Below are 24,046 nucleotides of genomic sequence, written 5' to 3'. Positions count from 1 at the left end.
GCATGATGAAAATATTGTGGCCTAACATATTTATGAAAAGTTTCAAGCACTTAATTTCCTTTCTACCACCCAGAAAGGCAGTGGAAAGAATCTAATTTCAAGAAGACTTGGTAGGCATATTCTAACCATCTACTTAGCTTATTTCTGAAGATCACGTTTCACTTCATGTACACTATGAAGATTTTTCAGATATAAAAAACTGTCAAAATTTCACGATTTCTAAAGCACTTGCTGAAATTTGACTCTGACTAAAATTTAGCCATCTGTACACATGAAAAGAATTGAAATGTGGTAAATAATTGATATTTCATTCTTGTCTTTTTGGAAAATTAAGATGTTAATGTAGCCAGGGGTTCAAGTCTAACATTTGCATAAAACTATTTTGATGGAGAGATTACTAAGTGCTCTACACATGCCTGTGGGGGGAGAGTTGAAGAGAATCTGGAACAGAATGTGTCTTCTCTGACAGCTAGAAGCCAGAAACTAGGATGTTTCCTCTCCCAAGTTCTAGCTGACTCTACCCCTCAGGTGGGCACAGAGCATAGAGTAATCCATCTCTCCACGAATAAGGAAAGCCTTATGCAAATATTGGGCTTGAATGCCAGATTATATTAAGAAACACTTGAATGATCTAGTTAAACTTTTAGTCTGATTCATTAGAGTGAACTTAGTCTGGTCATATTCCCAGTTTTCTATATAACTTTAATTGTATATCAAACTAAATGTCCAGCCTAATAAAATACCATTAAACTACCGGGTAGTCTTCACACAAGTTTTTACAACAAAAAAGACTGGCAACCTATAGAAATGGTGCCACTGAGTGGCACATAAGGCAACTGTTAGTAGCACATCACTTAATTTCCTTTTTTTCTTTTTTCCCACTTTTCCCTGTCTCTCTCTTTTGAACTTTTCTCTCTTTAAAAATTCAAAGTAAAAACAAAAATCTCAACTTCTATCCTCTTTTTCTACTTAGGTATGGCATTGCACAAAAAACCCTGGGTTAGGAGTCAGCAGACCTGAGCTCTGATCCTAGTTCTGTCCTAGCTTCAGAGCTGGACAAGTCATTTTGTTTTTCCAAGCCTCAATTTTCTCATCTGTTAAATGGAGGTGATATCCACTTGCCTACCTCATGTAGTTGTAGGTAGATTCAAATGAGGTAATGAATGTGAAACTTCGTTACTCATGGCTATAATAATAAGGCATTATTATCTTACTTTTTATGGGCAACGCATGAGCACTACTTGTCTCTCCCCCAGTGGCATTAAAGGCTAAAGAAGTTGCTGACTCCTATTTTAGAAAGTCTCTTTTGAGACTTTGTCCTCCTATTTTCATCTTTTTCCTAGTTATCTATAAGATTATAAGACTTCATATCTATCTCATTTGTTATACATTTTAATTTAAAGTTGAAAAATATTTCGAAGGTTTTTTTGACAACATGCAACTATGTCTACCGGAAAAAAAATCACAGTATTTTCCAGTGTCAGTGTTCTTCTTGCAAAAAAAAAAAGGAAAAAAAGGGTGAGCTGCTTGTACTTCCTCTTGTAGAAGACAGGTGACAAGAGTCAAGTGAATTATTGACTAGAGAATTATTTTAATAATTAAGAAAACTTGCAGAATAAATTGTACTAATTTAAGAATATAAAATTTGTAAGCTTATCCTAAGCAGGGATTTTACAAAACAATGTTATTTCTCAAGTATACCTAGATTAATAAAAAAGGAATTCCAAATACTATTCCTAGGGTAAAAACTTTTGGCACTAAACCTTAAATCTCAAAAATTTTAATACATAAACCCTTGAGAATTGCTTTAGGTCTACAGAGGTGACTAATCTAGGGTCACACAACAAATTTTACAGGTGATATTTGAACCAAGATCTTCCCAACTCCAAGGCAAGTACTCTATCTCCTATATAATACTACTGACTCTATATAATACAGGCTTCCTTCAGTACTTTATAAAGGACCTGTGATTTTACATGAGTGTACTTCATCCATTAACATATATCACAATCATTCCATGACTTAATTAACAGTTGTATGAGTTCCTTAGGGAAAAAAAGTAAATAAATAAAATCATCCCCTAGTAGCCATCATTCTAGGGATGAGCCTCTCTGAAACTAGTGAAACTGCTCCTCAGACAATAGAAGCATGGCTGCTTGTGAAGACCTTCCTTGAAGTCTTTCTGTATTGCCAGAACCTTCTAGAGCAGTGTTTCTTCTTAACCAGGGATCTGTGAACTTATTTAAAAATATTTTTATAATTGTTTTTCAACACAATTTATTTCCTTTGTAATCCTCTGTATTTCACTTTACGCACTTAAAAACATTTTTTTTTTTGAGAGGAGGCTTTACCAGACTGAAGAAGCGGTCCAGCCTTTCACTCCTCCCTCCCCCAACTTAAGAACACTTGGGTTCAAGCTTATAAAGCCTTGGAGAATCCCAGATCACTTTCATGGCATGACAAAGCATTAGGCTGGTACTTCACTAGAGCATTAGTGGAAGTGTGGGATAATGGAAGGAATATTTAGAGTCAGAAGACCTGTTTTCTACTCTGTTACCTACAACCTACATGACTTTGGACAAGTCACTAAATTTCTCTAGCTGCAAATGAGAGGTTTGGGCTTTGCAACAATTAAGTAAGTGGCTGATATGATAATGTTTAGATAGTGGAGGAGCCTTCAGTAACAACTTATGTTCATCATGAGAAATCAATTAATTAAATTCACAGACATTTGAATTTTTGTGATCTCTTCCTATTTGCATCATTTCTCTACAGAACTAAATCACTAGCTATAAACTCTTCATTCATTAGACCTCAAGGAGAAATCTTAGAGTTTGGCAATGTTTCATTTTGTTATTTCCAATTGATTTAGTAGGAAATGAACGGAATTTTTATTTTTCATTCCTTTTGCTTCTTTCAGTCTAGAAAAGACCCATTCGGATCACTAAATTAATTCATTTGTCCTAAATTCCCTGGCCCTAGTGAGGCATTTACCAAAAATGATGAAAATGAATGAGTTCAGTGTAAAAGTCACAAAAACACAAAACCCCAAGAAAATGCCTAATTACAGGAACAGCGGTAGGTAGGCAGTTCATTTTCTAAATGCTTGTAGTTTTAATTTGTTATCAGCAGATGGCGCAAAGTGTCTCCTTAGTGATGAGTGGTAGGGAGCTGGGGTGAAGTTACTTAGAATCTCTGCTGAGTCAGTTGGAGAATAATGTCAGCTCTAAAACATGCTATTTATACTCAAGCATCATGTGATCTGGCTCAAATTCTTCATCCGGTGCTCACTTTTTCCACTCACACAAAGTAATTCCGTCATTATTAAGTCTGTTTTTACCAGATTCATAGAGTTTGGAAACTTTGCAAACATTTAAAATCTCATTTCAAAAAGAATATTTCTTGCCCCTTCTCTTCTCATCATCTATTAGTACATTGGTTTGCTAGTTTCAAGACTGGGAAATAGTTTTATAGATGTGTTCTACCTGGATGAAAGCCAAAGCTTCCTAATATAGTGTGTACACAGAGAAATGTCTGGTAACAATCTTCTCCCGCAGAAGATCTGATTTCAGTATTCTTTTTCAAACACTACAAAACAACAAGTTCCATGGAACACTCTTTGGGACACTCATGTTATTTTCTGTCTACCTATAAAACAGGCGAGCATATTAGGTAGGCTATCAAACTTTTCACAGAAGTACTCACATTTCTAGAATGTACTTAAGATTGAAATTGAGGAGCTTTATCCTGTTCCTTGGCCTGTACTCAGCCCCGACACTGCCCATGCTCTTTAAATAGTTTCTGTCTTCTGAGAGGCAGCTTGTGGAGTGAATAAAAAGCCGGCCTTAGAGCCAGAAAAACAGGGGTTCCAACCTGGGCTCTGATACACACTGACTATGTGACCCTCAGCAAATCACAACCTTAGTGCCCCAGGAAACTCACCAAGACTAACCATTGTGAAGAAAGACCTAATTTGCAGAGGTAGAGGGATTTTTTTTTTCATCTAAGATTCCTCTATACCAATTAAATCACATGTCCAGTTTTTATACCCATATTTAAAAAATAACTTTAAACCATAAATTCATGGGATTTCAAAAACACAGATACCTACCTCCATTCTGCCTTATTATGCAGAAATGAGTTACACTGGTCAGGAAGGTTAGTGTCATTTGACATGGACTCCAGAATTGAAATGATTTGCTTGAACGATGGACGTTTCTGAAAAAGACAGGATAAGTACTCATTTAGCAGGGATCAAGAGAGGGATACTTTTGGTTTGGAGTTAATGGAGACATAAATATAACAATAAGTTCCATTTAGTGAGAAAATTATATCCTTCCCACACAGAGATCAAGGAATCATAGACATGGAGTTTAGACCCTTAAAGACCTTTCAATTCAACCCATCTAATTTTAGAGAAGATGGAACTGAAGCCAAGAAAAATGAAGTAACTTGCCCTAGTGTACTGGTAGTAAGTTCCAGAGCTGGGATTTGAACCCAGGTTCTTTGATGGATTTGAGTCCATTCCTTTTTGCTTTGTATCAAGATAATCTACACTAAAAAAGATCAGATCCTCGGTTCAGAGACATGTCTGGGAGATAATTTTGGAGCTATCAGTCTGATATTTTCTTCCGGAAGAGAGCATCAAGTGGATCTAAGAACATGACTTCCCAAACTAACAAGTGCAGGGGGGAGGGTGATTATAAGAAGTTAATTAAAAAATTTAAACAATCCTCTTTAAGGACATTGGTCATAAAGATGGAGTCTTTATAAATGGCTTCTTTAATAGTGAGAGAAACTCAACATTACTTGATAGCTCATTCACCGAAGGCAAATTTTAAGACAAGTCAAGTCAATAAGCATTTATTAAGCATTTACTATTTATTAAATTTACAATTTATTAAGCATTTACTATGTGCCAGGCACTGTGCTAAGCTCTGGGGCTACAAAGGAAGGCAAAAAATTTGCTCTCAAGGAACTCATAATCTGATGAGGAAGGGAAAATACAAACAACTATGTACAAATAAGACATATATAGGATAACCTGGAGATAATCTCAGAGAGAAGATGCCAGCATTAAGGGGGAATCAAGAAAGGTTTCTTGTAGAAAGTGGGATAAACCAACTCAACCAATGCTTTCTTTGAACAAGAACTGTGATAGGCATGGGGAAGCAAACACAGATATAACATGATCCATGGTCTCAAGGAACTTACATTCTATTAGTGGAGGGATACAGCATATAACAAGAAAGTAAACATGAAGTAACTTCTAGAATAGAGCATGAAGCATTGGGATGCTCAGGAAAGACTTCATAGAGGAGGCAGTACATGAACTTTGCCTTGAAGGAAAAAAATAATTCTGATAAACAGATTTGGGGGGTAGTAGTGATTTATTTCAGGTATGGGGGATAGCTAGAGAAAATACAATGTCAAATTTGAAAAACAGTCAAACAAAACTAGGTGGTCCATAGTATAGAATGTAGGAAGAAGAAGAATATGAAATAAGGTTATAAAGGCAAGTTAGGGCTTTGCTTTTGAAGGGCTTCAATTCTTCAAATTAAGGGCTTTTAATTTAATCCTTAGTTAAGAGGGAGCCATTGCAAGTTTTTGAGCAGAATTGTAGCATGGTCTGATGTATGCTTTGGGAAGATTATTTAGACAATTATGTGGAGGATGAATTGGTGAAGGAGAAACACTAGAAATGGGGAGACCAATTAGGAAGATCAAAGATATCTTTATAGTAGCCTTACTGGCAGAGGGAAGATACATTTTTAGGTTAATTAGTTTCTTAATTGCTAATCTATTATGCACATGAAGAAACAAAGGTTGTTTTTCCTTCATTTATTCTTTCAGAACTAGGAAACCTCTGGAGGGTCAATAAAGAATGTTCTTTTTCAGGAAAAAAAAAAGAGTATCCATGCCCAAGTCTACTTGTGGAGGTAACACTGAATACTTTTAGAATGACAACTTGCTCCTCCTATTTAGTTTCTATATTTTCCTTACTTTAGTACTGCACAGCTCTGTAACACAATTGGTATAAGTCCTCTTTGTGCTGAAACAGACTGCAACCCTGAAACTTAGCTGAGAATCTGTATAAATTACTATGATTGAAAAAAAATCTCCATCTACCAACATCCACCAACATTCTGGTGAAGAGGCTTTTATTTTTATTTTTTAGTATTGAGCTAAACTGATGCTAAAACAAGAAACAAATCCTTCCCAGCTTGACTAGTCTTTTAATTACTTGTGTTTCTTTAATTAACAATTTTTATATTCCCAATAAGTATTTGTTTATTCTTATTCTTTATTATTATAGTAGCACCTATTGTGTGTCAAATACTGTGTTATGCATTTGAGATACAAAAAAAATGTGATAGTCCCTGTCTTCAAGGAGTTTACATTCTACTAGAGCAGACAACATGTACACCTGGAAATACAAAAGTATAGAAAAAATAAATACAAGGTAATTGGAAGGGGTTGGCACTAAGCCATATGATTGCTCAAAAAGGGTCTTCTAGGGGAGTTAATATAAATGCTCTTCTAAGAGGCAGTAATGAAGAACTCTGGGTCACTTTCATTCCATGATAAGCCACTGAAGGACTTTAGTGGAAATGTTTTCCTTAGTATGGGGTGGGGGTGGGGGGCGATTCCTAAGCAACCCAAACAAATAAAAAGAAACCACGCACTACTTTAAAAATCATACTAAGTTCACAACTTTGCTCCACATTACAGCTTCTTTTACGGCTGGGAGATGAAAACGAATGGTACTGTTCAGTGAAAATGGCAAGTACAGCAGTTAAATGTATTTCTTTAGAGAGCAGTGACTATACTACTCCATTTGACAGACTCTAGCCAAGGTTGAGACAAAAGGTTAAAACAAAGATGGAGAGAGATAATAAAAGGATGATGCACATTCTCTCTCCATCACGCCTCATAATTATACCATTTCTGAACAAATTACAGTTGCAGCAATTAAAACATGCATTTTAATTTGGGAGCACAAAAACAAGTAGGAACAGTCTTGAGGTGCCTCTCTTTCTCTTGGGAACCAAGTGCTTCCTACATTACGAAGATGGGCAATTTCTTAGCTTCCCACTGAAATAAGAAACCAAACTAAGACAAACATTCAGAGTCCAGACATCATCCCACTCTTTCAAGTGAGTTATTTTGACAAGAGTTGGCAGTACTCAATGGATGCAGCTCAATGAAAAGTGTGCGGGCCAGAGACCGAGAGCACATGAAAAACAATGAAAGAATTGCCCAGGGAGTATATACACTATTTTCCTTTCTTCATCTTTAGCACCATCTTAATTTCTCCCACTATTTAGCAGGTGTAATATAGTATTTGTGAATAAATAATTATAATATCACAAACAGTGGATTTTGATTTTAGGTAGAAAAACAGTCAGCAGGAGCCCATGAACTCTGAGATAAAAAGCACTTTGATTTTAACTGCTTCACAAAACATGGTGAATTGCAGGGTTTTGTTTGTTTGTTTGTTTGCTTCTTTGTTTTACCCTCAAACTCCTAATTTCACCAATGGGAAAGTCAGAAATTTGCTTAAGAGATTATGTACCTCAGGGTCAAATGACCACTACATGTGGCTCAGTAAACCTAAGTACATGCACATTAGTATCATGGTCAGATTTGGGTGTAATTTGCTTCAAATGGTTTGGGGATTTACATTTTTTAAAATGTTGGCTTTGCTAATGGACTCTTCTCTATTCTCAAATTTATGTTTCTAGCCAATTTGGCTTAAAATGCTATATTTTAGCTTGTACCGACATAATCCTAGAATGACTTGACACCTACTTAAGACCAACTATCATTTATGTCTACTTGTCAGTCAGAAGCATTTATTAAGCACTTACTTTGTGCCTGGTGGATACTGTGCCAGTCATTCTGCCAGTAAAATAGTCTGTGCTCTTGAAGAGGTGATATTCCATTGGGGGAGACAACAGGTATATATGTAGTTGTGTATGAAATACATACAAGATAATTTTGAGGAGAAAAGCACCAGCAATTGCTTAGTGGTAGAACATTTATTAAAATATAAACTCTATATTTTACTTCAACAGGCACAAATAAGCAATGGATTTTCTACTTAAACCACTCATTAGAACAATGGTGTCAAACAAACAGAAATGGGGAGCACTAAAGTGTACTTTAAGATCCCTGAGGACCACATATTGACACAGAAACCCACAGATGTTTACATATTTCTTTTCTTCTTATTAATACATCAACACATTAAAATGAGACTGAAATTATATTATAGAAGGGTTGGGTCACATTCAGAAGTATTGTGGGCTACAAATAGCCTGCTATCCATGCGTTTGACACTTCTTTATTGGTAAACGTGTGAAAACAACATTAATACAGACTATTGTCCACTGGTACTGCACTCCAGCTTCAGAAGGAGGCAGTGAATATATAACTTCATTTTAGGGAGTCCGATTGGCTACTTAATATTTACCGAATACCTACTATGTCCCTGGGAAATACAAAGTATAATATTCACTGCTGTCAATTCTTTAGCAGTAAAGATAGGCATACCTATTGAGAAAAGTAGCATTACAAGGTAAAATATAATATAGGCCAAGTGGATGATATAGACATATAAGTAGAGTATGAGAGAGAGCATGTGTTAATTAGACAGCTAGAAGTTTCAGATGGATCCAGTGCAAGATATGAGACTTCAGTTGTGGACTGAAGGAAGTTGGATAAGCATAAAAAGGTGGGAATGGGGAGAGAGACAATGATTTAATGGCAAGAAAATCCAAGACAAGTTTAAGATACAGTGAATAGACTGGTTAGAACAATTTTATGGAGGAGAGTAGTGGGTTGGGTTCAGACTGTGTGACTGTTACGAAAGTATTTATGTGTATTCATCCTTCATTGCTGAAGAAGACCATGCCATCAGAGAAATGATGACATGACTTGCACTTGACTTTGTTTTGAGTGAGGGAGGGCTGTGCAGGTTAGCAGCCTCACTTCTCCTCCAGAGCCATCTGAATCCAGTGACCAGATATTCATCAGGATGAGGCAATTGGGGTTAAGTGACTTGCCCAAGGTCACACATCTAGTGAGTGTCAAGTGTCTGAGGTGAGATTTGAACTCAGGTCCTCCTGACTCCTGCACTGGTGGTCTATCCACTGCACCACCTAGCTGCACTGGTATTTATGGTACATGCATCCTCACAACCTACTTTTTTTATAATAATAAAATTACAGAGGAAACAAACAAAAAACCTCTGAAAATTTGCTTTGAATGTTGTATGAGTAGAAAATTAAAAATGATTCTTTGGTCCTTATTCCTCAGATCACTATAGCTTAGACATTCCCTGCTACAGCTGCATGATGTATATGTATATGTGTGTACAGATGTATGCATATATATGTATATGTATGTATTATGCATGTACACACACATATATGCACTATAAATCCTTAAAATATAAATTCTAGTGCATATATCTGTACCATAATTGGCCCAAATACGGACTGATCTAAATACAGAGCATGACCCTCAAATGAGCTCTCTTTGATAGGATAAAAAAATAGACATAAGTATATATATGTATATAACAGATGCATATATATGACTATATATATCTACAAAATAGATATATACATAGATAAAACAATATAGATTACAGATACACTCAAGTTTTATATAAGCCAGATTTCATAGGAAAAAATACGACCTATTTTCAAACACAATACTGAATGGATTTTCTTTAAGAAATAAAAAGATTTCACTTTGCAGATTAATTTTTTTTTTTGCAAAATGACTAGTTACAAAGGTACACTAAATAAATTCATACACAAAATGAGATCAAATCTTTAAAAATTAACTTTCTTGGTATCAAAAACTTGAAAAAAGCAACAAATAAATCTTATTGTGGAAAATTTTAAAATTACTGTCAAAATGTCAGGTTGGACAAATACATGAGGAAAAGTAGTAACTTATCTTGATATAATACACATGCTCTAGATTAGTCTTGAAAATTATTATTTACTGTGAAAATGAATAAATAACTAAGAATACAAATGTGGTGGTCATTTTTGCTGAATGGGTGTCTTTGCTCTCAGCTCTGGGCATTTTCTCTGGTTTATCCCCTCTGCTTGGAATGGTTTCCCTCCTCATCTCTGCCTCCTGGCTTTTGTGACTTCCTTCTAGTCTCAAGTGAAATTCCTCTGTCTCCCAGAAGTACTTCTCTTGATCTCCTTAACTCTAGTTCCTTTCCTCTATTGGTTATCTCCAATTCATTCTGTATACAGCTTATTTACACGTAGTTGTTTGCATGTTATCCCCTCCATTAGACTGTCAATCTTTTAGTTTTCTTTGCATTCCCAGTCCTTAGCACAATGGCTGGTTCATAGTAGGTTCTTAATAAATGCTTATTAATTTGCTGATGACAGTAGAAAGTTCTTTGAGGACAGGGAAGACCTAAAAACTATCTTTCTTGCATTTGGTCCCCAGCACTCAGCACGATGTCTGGTAGATAGTGGGTGCTTAATAAATTCTGGTTGTCTGACTGATTAGAATTCTTTAAATTAAATTCTAACATGCTTTCAAACCACTGAGATTGAACATGGAATAAAAATCATAATCAGGCACATCCCCACATGATTTCATTGATTCTGAGAAGACATACTGTTAAATGAAAACACCTTACAGGGGGCAGTAAGTTTCATAGGAACAATGTCATAAATGTTACAAATATTAAGGTATTTTAGTCGGCTTATGAGGGGGATTTTACTGCAATGTATTGAAGATGTGATTGTGAAACATTTCTCTGAGCAATATTGTATGGAATGTGCTTATTCTTTTAAAGGTCTATTATTTGTATGATCATTGGTTATTATAGCAACACTAAAACCTGACAACCAGTATCTTCATCAGTACAGGAGCTCAATCACTTAAAGGTTTTCTGGTTTAACATGCCAGCTCTTTGTTTAAAATGACAGTCCTTCATTTACATTGTTTTGAGTAGGTTGCTGACTTTGGCACTTAACTGATTTCATGGACATTTCCTTAAGTCATTGATATTTAAAGTTGCAAAGAAAAAAAAAACCTTTGGTTTCTCAACTGAAATAAATAAGGTAATAGAACAATTTTACAGCCCCAATTCTTACCTTTCTGGTTCTTTTTCCTCAACAAGAGAATGTTAGAGAAACTATAAGCTTCCGTTGACTGGCAGTCAGGAGTTCCGACAAAAATTTTAAGAAAGAAAGAACCACTGGAATGAACAAATGATTTGACTGCTATGAGGCTTAGATTCCAGCAGGAGCAACCCTTTAGCTTTCCTATGTCGTGAAGAGCAGGGATACGGTTTGCATTATCAAATGTAAACACTAAACTGAAAAACACTTAAAATCATTAACTCTTTAACATACCTTTGAATCAGCTTCCCAACACTGATGCAGCAATTCAGCAAAGCTTCTGGGGCAACTGCTGGGAATGGTTAATCTCTGCATTAGAAACAGGACGTACTTGTTAATTAAGAACAAAAAATGGCTGGTTTAACTAATGCTATTTTATTTTAAAGTGAACAGTAGCTTGAGTAAGATTTGCAATGTAAAGCTACTACTAATATAGACTAGAAAAAGATTCATTAACAACTGCGTTTTATATAAATCTGCCTTCCCCAGTTAACTCACAGGAGGGCAACAGGTAAAATCCAACAAATAGAAGTCAACATAGAAACAAGTCTAAAAGGAACTATGACAGATCTGAAAGAATCCAGAGTGTGGGCAAGTTGGAACTTAGATCAACAATGAGAATAAAATCCATAGCTCTTTCACTGTATTTCTTCAGGTTGCTGATGGAGTTTCAAACCATAAGGAAACAAGCCAGACAGCAAGGAAACCAGTTTGACTTTTGGCAGTAAGAATATGACTGGGGGTAAAGGGATGAGGAGGAATCTTTAGCCCAGGAGATTACAGAGATAAATTTAGAGAAGTGCACATTTTTTTTCAGCAGTATGTATAGATAGACACACTAAAGAACTGACTGAGAGAACCAGGACAGGAGAAATCTATTATAGCTTGATTCACTATTACATTGTTTGGGACATACCCTGGGTCAAATCATGAATCCCCAAACATAGCAATTGTGTACAATGAAAATCTGATATAATACAGCTAGCCTATGTCAAGGGGACCAGTTCTGTCTCGGAGTTATAGAGGGGCTCTATTATGTGTTTTGCAAAAGGGATTTTCCAAATCCATATTTTAAACAATGGACTCCGTCAGCCCTGGGAGGGGCTACAAATCTGGTCTATATCTAGCTTAAGATATCTTTTAAAAGCTGCAACAATAAAAAGAAAGAAATTCTTGCTTTATCAGAGGGAATGCTAGATACTTATATATATTCTAATCTTGACTCTTTGCAAGCATGGTAGAATAAGACGTAATAAATTGTACCTTAAAAAATCCAATATAATTTAACATACAGAAAACTCTAAACACTTAGATTATCAAAACAGCCAGGCATTTTTACTTTTCCCTTTAAAAATGTAAGCTATTTATAGAGGGAGAAAGCCCTATAAAATAAATAATATATTGTCTAATTATAAGTATGAAATCAAATGCATCTTTTAATTCACTCAAGGAGAAATGTTAAATTTAAAACATTATTTAAAAAATTATCTTGGTATGGTAGCTGCATATGTCTTATTTTTCTAGTACTTGAAAAGTTGGATAGTAGAACATATCACTCCCATTATTTCTTAACTACAGTAACTTTTTGGCTAGTTATGTAGAAGGCAATATACAACATAACTTATTTGTTTTTAGAAAATACATTTGGAAAGACTGGATAAATCTACAATCAGATATTTCATATTTATGTTTGGTTTAGTGGTTTAAAATTGCTTTAAAATAGCCTAAAGACATTTACATTATGATTATATTTTCTGTAGATTCCCATAATACATTTAAAAACATTCTGAAATAACATTTTAGTAACATTTAATAACATTTAGTACAAGACTAATAAAAATTTTAATGTGGGCAGAGCCAAGATGGGGGAGAAAAGGTAGCAGTTCACCTGAGCTCTCCCCCAAACCCCTCTGAACACCTTTAAATAATACCATTAAAAATTTCTAGAGCAGCAGAACCCACACAAGGTCAGGGTGAAATAATTTTCCAGTCAAAGACAATTTAGAAGACCAGAAAGAAAGGTTTTTTGCACCTGGGTGAGAGTCCTGCACAGGTCAAGCCAGCATAACTCCAGACACAGCCCCAGGAAACCAGGAACAGGCCTTGGGGTGCCAAATCAGTGGCAACAGTGGCAGTTTCTAGACTCAACCTACAGATATCTTAGAAGGTCAGAAGGAAAGGTCTGTCACACCTGGGCGAGAGTGGAGCACAGTCCTGCACTGGCCAAGCCAGCACAGCCTCAGTCCCAGAAAACCAGCAAACAGTGGCAGCAGTTGCTTCAGGAGCTCTCAGTCCACAGATGGTAAAGGGGGGTCAAACAAGTGATCAGAAGGATATTATAGGGATCTCTTTGCTAGTATTCTGACAAGACTCTGTTACCTTGCCCATACTTAGATCTGGGTCAGAGTCAGGTGGCAATCCCAGGAGGAGGAGGAGCACTAGCACAGTGGAACTTGCTGCCACAGTGGAGCAGGGACTCTCTTTGTAGTTACAGGGTAAAAAAGAGTGCTTGTAGTCACTCAGACCACAGAACAGACCAGGAGAAGAGCAAACACCTTTCCTTAGATCATGCCACCTTGGAAGAACTAAAAACTTACATGTCCCAAAAGTATCTCTGAAAACAGCTGCACAAAACTCCTGAAACCTGGCACAGTGCATCCTCCACCCAAGAAGCAGAGCCCCACTTTAACAAAGAGTTAAAAGACAACAAATACGCTAGGAAAATGAGCAAACAACAGGGAAAAAAATTCTGACCATACAAAGTTGCTATGGTGACAAGGATGTTCAAGGCACACACTCAGAAAAAGATAACAAAATCAAAGCTCCTACATCCAAATTATCCAAGAAAACTATGAATTGGTCTCAAGCTATGAAGAGCTAAAAAGTAGTTTTAAAGATCAGGCTCAGAAAGTATTTGCAAATCAAAGTAGAGGAAAAATGGGAAGAGAAATGAGATTGATGCAAGAAAATCATGAACAACAAGTAAACAGCTTGGTAAGGGAGATACAAAAAAATACTGAAGAAAATAACTCCTTAAAAAAAAAGTAGGCCAAATGGAAAAAGAGGCACAAAAATTCACTAAAGAAAAAAACTCCATAAAAAGAAATGGCCAAATGGAAAAGCTCGCTGAAGAAAATAATTCCTTAAAAATTTGAATTGAGCAAATGGAAACTAATGACTTTTCAGAAATCAAGAAACAACAAAATAAAACCAAAAGAATGAAAAAATAGAAGACAATGTGAAATATTTCATTGGAAAAATAACTGACCTGGAAAATAGATACAGGAGAGAGAATTCAAAAATTATTGGACTACTTTAAAGCCATGATAAAAAAAAAAAAGCCTAGACATCATCTATTCAGAAATTATCAAGGAAAATTTCCCTAATATCTTATAACCAGAGGGTAAAATAGAAATAGAAAGAACCCATTGATCAACAGCCAACTCTAGAGCTTCCAGATCAAGAAGAAAACATTGCAAGCAGCCAGAAAGAAACAATTTAAGTATCATGGAGCCACAATCAGGATACCACAATATTTAGCAACTTCTACTTAATGGTTCAGAGGGCTTGGAATATGTAATGTTCCAGAGGGCAAAGGGGCTGGGATTACAACCAAGAATCACCAACCCAGGAAAAGCTGAGTATAATCCTTCAGGGGGAAAAAATGAACATTCAATGAGATAAAGGGTTTCCAAGTTTCTTGATGAAAAGACCAGAGGTGAATAGAGAATCTGACATTCAAATATAAGATTCAAGAGAAGCATAAAAAGGTAAACAGGAAAGGGAAATCATAAAGGACTTAATAAGGTTAAACTGTTTATATTCTTACATGGGAATATGATACTTGCAACTTATAAGAACTTTCTCATTATTAGGGCAGTTAAAAGGCATATGTAGAAGGCACAGGTGAGAGTTGAATATGAAGGGATGATACAAAAAATTAAATTATGGAGTGAGAGAAGAATATACTTAGAGAAAGGGAAAGGGAGAGGCATATTGGGGTAAATTATCTCATATAAAAAAGGAAAGAAAAGTTTTTACTGTGGAGAGGAAGAAGGAGGAATTGAGGGGGAGTGAGTGAACCATACTCTCATCAGAATTGGCTCAAAGAGGGAATAACATATACACTCAATTGGGTAAAGAGATCTATCTTGTCCTACAGGAAAGTAGGAGGGGAAGGGAATAAGAGAAGGGGGGAAGGTGATGGAAGGGAGGGCAGATTGGGGGAGGGAGTAGTCAGAAGCAAAATACTTTTGATGAAGGACAGGGTGAAAGGAGAGAGAATAGAATAAACGTGGGGGTGGAAATGAGATGGAGGGAAATACAGTTAATAATAGTAACTGTAAGAAAAATTTGATACAAATTTCTTTGATAAAGGCCTCATTTCTCAAACATATAAAGAACTAAGTCAAATTTATAAAAAATAAGAGCCATTCCCCAATTGATAAATGATCAAAAGATAGGAATAGTTTTCAGATGAAGTAATCAAAGCTATCTATAGCCATATGAAAAAATGCTCTGAGTCACTACTAATTGCAGAAATGCAAATTAAAACAATTCTGTGATACTACCTCATACCTATTAGATTGGCTAATAGGACAGAAAAGTAAAATGACAAATGTTGGAGGGGATGTGGAAAAAATGAGACATTATTGCACTGCTGGTGGAGTCATGAATTGATTCAACCATTCTGTAGAGCAATTTGGAACTATGCCCAAAGGGCTATCAAGCCACACATACCCTTTGACCTAGCAAGACCACTACTAGGTGTGTATTCGAAAGACGATTTAAAAAAAAAGGACCTATGTGTACAAAAATATTTATAGCAGCTCTTTTTGGTGGCAAAGAATTGGAAATTGAGGGGATATCCATCAACTGGGGAATGGCTGAACAAATTGTGGTATGTGATTATGATAGAATACTATTGTGCTGTAAGAAATGATAAGTAGGATGCTCTCAGAAAAATCTGGAAAGATTCATGTGAGCTGACACAAAGTGAAATGTACTATGTACAAAGTAACAGCAATACTGTAAGATGATCAGCTGTGAATGACTTCACTATTTTCAATAATACAGTGATCCAAGACAACTCTGAAGGACTTGTGATGAAAGATGCTATCCATCCCAAGAGAAAGAACTGATGGTGTCTGAATACAGATTGAAGCATGCTTTTTATTTTCTTTTTATTGAAGTCTTTTTCTCTCTGTTTTCTTTCACAATGTATCTAATATGGAAATGTTTGCATGACTACGCATGTATATACTATATAGAACTGCTTGCCTTCTCAGTGGTTGGGAGGGTGTGTACAGGGAGAAAGAGAAAGAATCTGGAACTCAAAGTTTTAAAAAAGGAACGTTAAAATTGTTTTTAACTGGGGAAAAATAAAAAAACTTTAATGTTTATAACAAATTAGAACATTTTCAGATGATAAGTTAAAAAATATTAAAACATTTGTTTAGAAATGGATTTTCCCCCAAATTATGTTGTATCTTTTTCAGAATGAGTTTCTAAAGACATGCAATGATTTCAAAATTTGCTTAAAATCTTTTTTTTCTAAAATATATTCCAAAGCAATAGACTAAGTTTTATGAGTGCTATCTTAAATATAGATGGTAATTCTGTTGTTTGGGTTAAACATACTTTAAAGTAAGCAAGAAGTTAAATATTTATAAAACAGGAATTGTGCTGTCATAACATTCTGAATGAGTTGTTGGTTCAATCTCATTAAAATGACTAGAGTGGATTTCCAAATCTGTTACAAACTTGAACTTCTTAGTAATGCCCAATCAATTTCCTGGCTGCTAGGCTCTTTAAAAAATCCAGTGCTAATTCAGCGTTGCTTTGGATTTAATTTCTGATACCCTCTAGTTCAATAGTTTTTTCATGCAGAATCCTTTTAGCATGTCAGGGAACTCCAAAAATTTTATTTTCTTTAGTGTAGAAAGGAGTTTTTACTTTTTTTGTGTGTCATGGACCCTTTGACAGTCTGGTGGAGCCTATGGTCATTCTTTTCTTAGATTATTAAATGTTGTCAATTACATAAAATAAAATTACAAAGGAAACTAATTATATTGAAACGCAGTTATCAAAAAATATATATCTTTAAAGATATATGTTCATGGACCTCAGGTTAAGAACTACTGGTACAGTGTCACATTTTCAATAGGAAATAAAATCATCCCTCCTGAAGCCCTCACATTATGCCAAAAGGAAAACTTAATGTACTAGAATGATTGCCTCTGGTAATCTAATGAGATATTTATCCTCCTTTTGAAAGATGATAATGGAAATTATTGAAAATCTGAGTTCTATAGTTTTGGTAAGTTAATCATGTGAAAGGGAGGAAAACAAGCATCTTTATATAGAATAATTTTCTTCCATCTTATTAAGAGAATTTAACAACATTCCTTCTTTGATTGACATGCATTTATTTAATTAACATCAGGTACTTTGTCTCATAATCTTGCAGGTCACATTTCCCATAAACCAACTAGAATACGTCACCCACTTTGTAAACAATGGTTCATGCATGAGTGGGCTAGAAATGGACCTTGAAGACATAAAGGAATTTTGTACTAAATAAAATAGTTGCATGACCAGAGAGGTAAGAAAGGCTTTAAGAAATGATGAACCCCAAATCCTAGAGCTAGTTCTCCAAAGCCAGCTTTCAAAATCCCTTTCACATCCTTCACAGCTACTCCATTGTCTTGACTAAGCTTCGAATCCACAGCAGTACCTTACCATCATTCATGTGGAATATTGTTTTCTGATTTCAAGCATTCTCTTGTACTGCACATAATTGGAGAATACATTTATCCTGAGAGTATCTTTTCTCATATTTATTGCAAGAAAAGTTAAAAAGAAAAGATTGCATTTCATTTTGAACATCAGTAATTTTCTTCACTTTCATTTTTAAGTTAAGTACCAAGCATCTAGCCACCTCACTAGCAAAGATCCAATTTTTAGCTTCTCGGTTAGATCTCATATGTTTAAGATGTCAGTTTTCTTGTGAATGTGTGACCACTTATCTAATGGTACACCAGGAAAAAACATCACAATTACCTAAAGCTGAAAAAATCCTTATTAAACAAAAATAAAGGCATATTCTCAAATTTATTTAAAGTTTTTTCTCCCACTCTTATAATAAACAAATACATACAAATATATTTCTACCTTTTAATTGCTAACCACAAAACTTCAGCCATCCCCAATGACTCTGAAGGACAAATTTGCAAGATTATCCTGTATTAAATGTGTGAAGAGATAGAAACTTGGTTACTACTAGTCAACAGTACTTTTTTGGTTTACTCTAACTCCTTCCTGTGAATACATGGAGATAAGAAGCAATCTAATGCATTTAAAACATGTTTTTATAAGTCTGAAGTGTGCTAATCTCAAATCTTCTTTTTTTTTTGGACTATTTGTTAATTTACTCTAGCGTTGCCTTAGCCACTTCTGGGAACTGGTTAGAGAAGATCTGAAAATTATGAAGGTATATGAAATAAAGTTATATTGTATTGCAAAGACAATGGCATGCTTCCATAAGGTTATCTACGTTCCCATAATACCTCAATATTGAATGCTTCATCCTTATGCTGAGAATTTCCATGGCTGTACATTTCAGTCACAATTTTAAACCTTTTCAAAATGTAGTTGCTCCCTTTGATATGAATGTGCCATGTTCTCTGATGTAGGCTCATAGGTCCAACTAACTGAAAGCCTCAATTTGTGGAAAGAAGAAAAGCGAGGCTGGGGACACAGCACAAACGGTGTTTACGCCACTGAAGTCCTTTTGAAATGGAAAGGCTCTGCGTGAAGAAGGGAACAGTTATGCCACTGCCTCGCCAATTCCAGTGAGGAGCTCATCTTCAATGTCGTGGTGAACGTAGGTGGCAAAACTGTAATTTTTCCCCTTTTTTGAAACTATTTTTTCTTCTTTTATTTTGAAATTCTCATCTAAGCGACAGTTTCTTGTACTATAGTGACTCCTGCTGGGAGAGTTAAGTTGAAGTAGCTGAAGGTCTCTTACAGATAGATCAACTCCCGGCCAGTAAAAAGATGTCCTAAACGCAGGAGATGGAGTTAAACTGTTCCCCTACCTTGGACGCAATGGCTTCTTTCATCACTAAGAACAAACCCCTAGGTTTTACAATTGAGACTGAGAAACTAGTACAGTACTAGTACAATTTTTGATCTACAGCATCACGACGTGAAGCTGCAACAATTAGATGTAAAGGGTCCATTCATGAGGAATAACATCACTTTGACCCTTTGTGTTAGCTCCTACTGCTAATCTTTCCATAAGCGTGAACTTACTTTCAATTTGAAGAAGATGAAAAAGTCTTTTGCAAAACCCCAATACTGTTTTCTGATCTATGTACCTGAATGTAGAAACGTAGTCTTACCTCGTTTTTTTCCACTACAAGCCAAGCTACTTGTAATCCTTCCAAACCTTTAAAGGGGACCTCCCTTGTTAGCATCTCCCAGAGAACCTGGAACAAAAAAAAATATCATTTTTATTCCTGTACTTTGTATTTTTGGTATATTATTGAAACTTGGTATAGCATATATCTGTAACCAATTACCAGCACATCAGATCCCATCTATAAAACCTGAGCAAATGAGCATATATACATAGATAAGATTACCTCTAAACATTTTTATACTGTTCCTCTCCTTTTCTTTATTGAGAAATTTGGATTTAGAAACTGGGACATAAAGAGTCAGAGGACTTAAAAATTTTATTAAACCAATGGACCTGAGTAAGCATCCTCATCTTATTATAATCTAAAATTCTCATTCATCTCCTAAACTGGATTTTGTGTTTGGTTACTTGATATTTATGAAGCAAAATATTCTTCCTGTCTCTACCTTATCACCCCCACCCAGACTTTGAGAGATATCTTTATAAGAAAATCCTTCAATATCTGATATATGTTTTAAAGGCTTAGCAATCCATTCCAAATCCAATATATATTTTAAAGGCTTATTAAAGGTCTCTTCAAATGTATTTTGCTCAAAATTCATACCTGTGCCAAAATGCTTAACCCAAAATGGCAGACACTTGAAAGAGTATAACTTCTAGGTTTCCAATTTTGGAGATATCACTAGCCAAGATGAAGCTTCTTAGTGACTGGTCCATGTAGGATATTAACATTTTCTCTTTCCTCTACTTCTAACATCTTTTATCATACTAAATTAAAAAAAATCACCGAACCTTTGCTTCCATTTGGATAGGTCCACTACTATATTTCCTCAGAAATAATTAAAGTTCTGAATAAGACTTTCTAAGTACATGACAAGATCAAGAGTGCTGAAAGGAATGAGGATGGTTCTAAAGACTGAGTAATGGAGGTTGAGACATTAAGCTACTTTTCCCTTTAATAGTAATCAAAAGAATTAAGGTTCCTAATACCTCAAGAATCAGGCCCACTTTACAGAAGGGCAAACTGAGGCTTTTTTTGAAGCAAGTGATATGGGGGCAAAACTGTAATTTTTGTATTCCATATCCATGGAATCAGTCATAGAGGCAAGAGGAGAACTCAGTGATTTTGATTTCTAGTGCTCTGTTCTAAATATAAAATGTACTCTTTTTCTAAATAAAAAGAACACAGATTGAGCATTAGACACCACTCAGGCAAAGGCTTTTAGCAGCATCCTCTAAGTCTACGTCCCATGTTGCCTTAGCCAGTACTCAGTCTTATTCAAGCACATCCTGTTGAAAGAATTCTGGCTAATACTGAAAGTAATTAGCAGAAAACCAGGGAAATTGGCAGATGCTGTTCAAGCAGGGAAAAAAAATCCAGTGAAGCATATTTGGGCTTTTAATCAAGTGCGTGAGGTGCTTCTTCAGAAGAGCTACTGAATAATTCTATTCGAATCACAGAGCTTATTAGGAAAGGTAGGAGTATCTTAGAAGGGGCATTTTTACCCAATATTTTCAGGACAAGAGAAGAATGAGAAGAAAGATCCAAAGTAGGCACAGGGTATATGAGGTAGGATAGGGTAAGGTAAAGGTAAAAGGTAAAAGGGAGGAAAAAAAATGAAACCCCTCAATTTCTTATTCCAATTACCACTCAACTGGTGGTAAGACTCAGGAATGCAAGGGATAGGAAGAGAACATGCATGAAATCATTTAATATTCCTATAGAGAATGGGCAAAGGAATCAGCCCAGAATAAATTGAAAGCCTCAGACCACCAAAACCTTCAGAAAAAGTCTATGGCTTTTTTTTCTAGGATCTTCTTACACACAGCAAACTTCAACTGAAAATGTGACTAATAACATTTTGAGATAATGTGCATGAAAAAGAATTTGGAGACCAAAAATTTTTTTTTAATATTGATGTTATATATTAATGTTAATATTGATATACAAAAATACCCAACTGGATGATTTCCAAAATATTACATGGAAGTTATATTTCTCTGCCCAAAAGAATGTAAGCTCCCTGAGGTAAGGGACTGTTTTGTTTTTATCTTTTGCATTTCAGCTACCTTGCACAGTGTCTGGAACATTGCTAGCATTTAATAAGTAATTTTTGAATTTATTATAAAGCCTTTAATTTGGGAAAACAGAACTTTTTAAAAACTTTTCTCTTCTTAGACATACAGTGGTTGTAGGACTCATCTGATGGATGCAAAACAATGAAGGATTGAGCCATTGACAGCAGTGTTCTGAGTGCCCACTGATGTTTTTTAATTAGTTTAATTTAGTTTAGTTTAATTAATACCAGCACATTTCTGTGATTTCCTAGCTTGAGTTTCTAGCATATAACAGCTCAACAGATTTTTCTGCCCTTTCTCCAAAAGTAAATGTCAGAAGAAGGTTGAGCAAGTGTCTTTCAGGGATCTAAAAGAGTCACTTATTAGTATGTATCTGAAACACAGCCATCTGCCCAAGCTAGAGGTAACCTTTCTCTATTTCCCACCCCATCAGACCTCCTGAATAAAGCTCAGGCTTTATTTTGGTTTTGAAAAAGACACATCAAATTCTTTCAGTAAGCCTGAGGAAGCAAGGCAACCTTCATGTGTCTTCCAGTATTCTGAGAGATTCTGAGATGATAGCAAAATAGGCAAATTACTGTGGTCAACAACAAACCAAGTGAATATGTACCCTAATGTCTATTCTTCACAACTTAGTCCTCTGTTGCCCAAATAGTATGGAAATCTTCATCAGAACATTTTCTCCATCTCATCTTCCATAAAGAATGAGGTTATTCATTTTACAGAGTTTATCTGTTGCTAATTTTTGCTAGGGAAAAAAATTCTACTTTCCGTTAGGGGAATGATGACTTGGGAAAAAATGACATATTTTCTCTACTTTTCCTTTTACCAACAAAGAGAAGTTATTAACTGAGCAATGACTTTTTTTCTGAAATATGGATCACAGACAACTAGGGCTGGTATTTTCTCTCCTAAGCAACTCTATTTTCAAAGCTTGTTGTACTTCAGAGATTCCTAATATATAATCTCTTCCAAAAGTCATTTGGCATGTTATTGATTCTTAAGTGGGGAAAAAGAAGTCCTGATTGTTCTTAGAAGGATCACAAAACTGTCTTTCCCTCTAATCAAAGTTCATTTTTCTATAAAAGGGCACCAGATCAAATAATCAACACTTGTCACTTAATCTCAGAGAGTCCCTTCCAGTGGTGACTTAAAGTTCAGATTTCTGCAGAATTACCATCATATACAAACATCTATATAGGTATCTGTCTGTCTGTGTCTGTCTATCTGTCTATCTGTCTGTCTATCTATCTATCTATCTATCTATCTATCTATCTATCTATCTATCTATCTATCTATCTATCTATCTGCCTTCCCTTCATCCATCCATCTAGCTTTAGGTTCTTAAAGAAATGTTATGTGTTTATCAGGGAAGAGCCACTTGCTAGAGTTTACTGGATCACTGAGTCATTTACTAACCATTTCTCTATGATGAATATATATTTCAAGACTAAAGTAGCCATTTGCTTGCTGTCAGACAGTTTTCATACCTAAGAGACACAGATTTCTGGGGTCTAAGGCAACATCTCCACTCCCTGCTCCCCAAAATCCAATTCATTTTTGTAGAGCTTTGCAAAATAGTCAATTGGTTTTTAACTGTCATGAAAACCTCTGGAGGAGAATCAAAAGGTAAAAAGTGGAAAAAACAACTAACCAAAATATCTGAATATCAGTCAGTGATCAAATATTTATTAAGATCTCTCACAGATCCAAAGTAATCCTTGAAAACATTTATTGTATGCCCAAAATAGTCATGTCATTAATTCAAACTAAACTAATATGGAATTTGCGATCATTTTACTTGGGTAAAAATCTACCTTATTTGCATACATGCATATGTATAGAAATTGCAAAGTGTCAACTGCTGTTGTAAATCAATTGTTTAAATAAGATTATTAGGAATAGATGTAATTATTCCTCTCCATGCTAAACCCCCAACTCTCCCCAACTTTTTCTACAATGCCCCAGAAATCTCTACACCCTGGAAGTTCATTCTACCCTAGAATTCACATACTGGAACCACACCCCACCCCTGTAGCCTCTCCTTCTAATTGGCTGTTTCCTCCAAGAAACTTCCATTCTAGAAAGGGCCACCAAAGCCTGCTATATCTAGACTCCTGACCCTCCTGGATTTCTCTTCAGTTCTGTACAATTTGCCTTCCAATTCCCCTGGTACCTGGCCACATACCTGTCAGCGTCCTTTAGTGGGATATCTTTCTGCATTGGAATGTAAGCTCCTTTAGGGAAGGAGCTCTCATGGTGTTTGTATTTGTATGGCTAGTGCTTAGTATAGTGCCTGGCACCTAGTAAGAGCTTAATAAATGCTTGTAAATGATTTGACTTAAAATTACAGAGGATATATTTAAATAAAATT

At 35.5% G+C, this 24,046-nt stretch overlaps 1 protein-coding gene across 4 annotated transcripts in view; it reads right to left on the bottom strand.

The window, feature by feature from the left end:
* The window catches only part of MAP3K20 (mitogen-activated protein kinase kinase kinase 20), a 209,835-nt gene that overhangs the window by 67,246 nt on the left and 118,543 nt on the right, over positions 1-24,046 (bottom strand). For all 4 annotated transcript variants that reach the window (XR_011967694.1, XM_072612348.1, XM_072612350.1 and 1 more), the window contains exons 8-10: positions 19,574-19,660; positions 11,403-11,477; positions 4,112-4,218 (exon numbers count right to left, since the gene is read on the bottom strand). Coding sequence is in view for 3 of the 4 variants with exons in the window: in XM_072612348.1 (XP_072468449.1) it covers positions 4,112-4,218; positions 11,403-11,477; positions 19,574-19,660 (269 nt within the window). In the remaining variant the exon portion in view is untranslated. The remainder of the gene's footprint in view (positions 1-4,111; positions 4,219-11,402; positions 11,478-19,573; positions 19,661-24,046) is intronic.

The sequence above is a fragment of the Notamacropus eugenii genome, chromosome 5 (genome assembly GCF_028372415.1).
Source record: "Notamacropus eugenii isolate mMacEug1 chromosome 5, mMacEug1.pri_v2, whole genome shotgun sequence".
Lineage (NCBI taxonomy): Eukaryota > Metazoa > Chordata > Mammalia > Diprotodontia > Macropodidae > Notamacropus > Notamacropus eugenii.
Note: the sequence above shows the minus strand (reverse complement) of the source record. Positions and strands in the feature narration are given on the sequence as shown.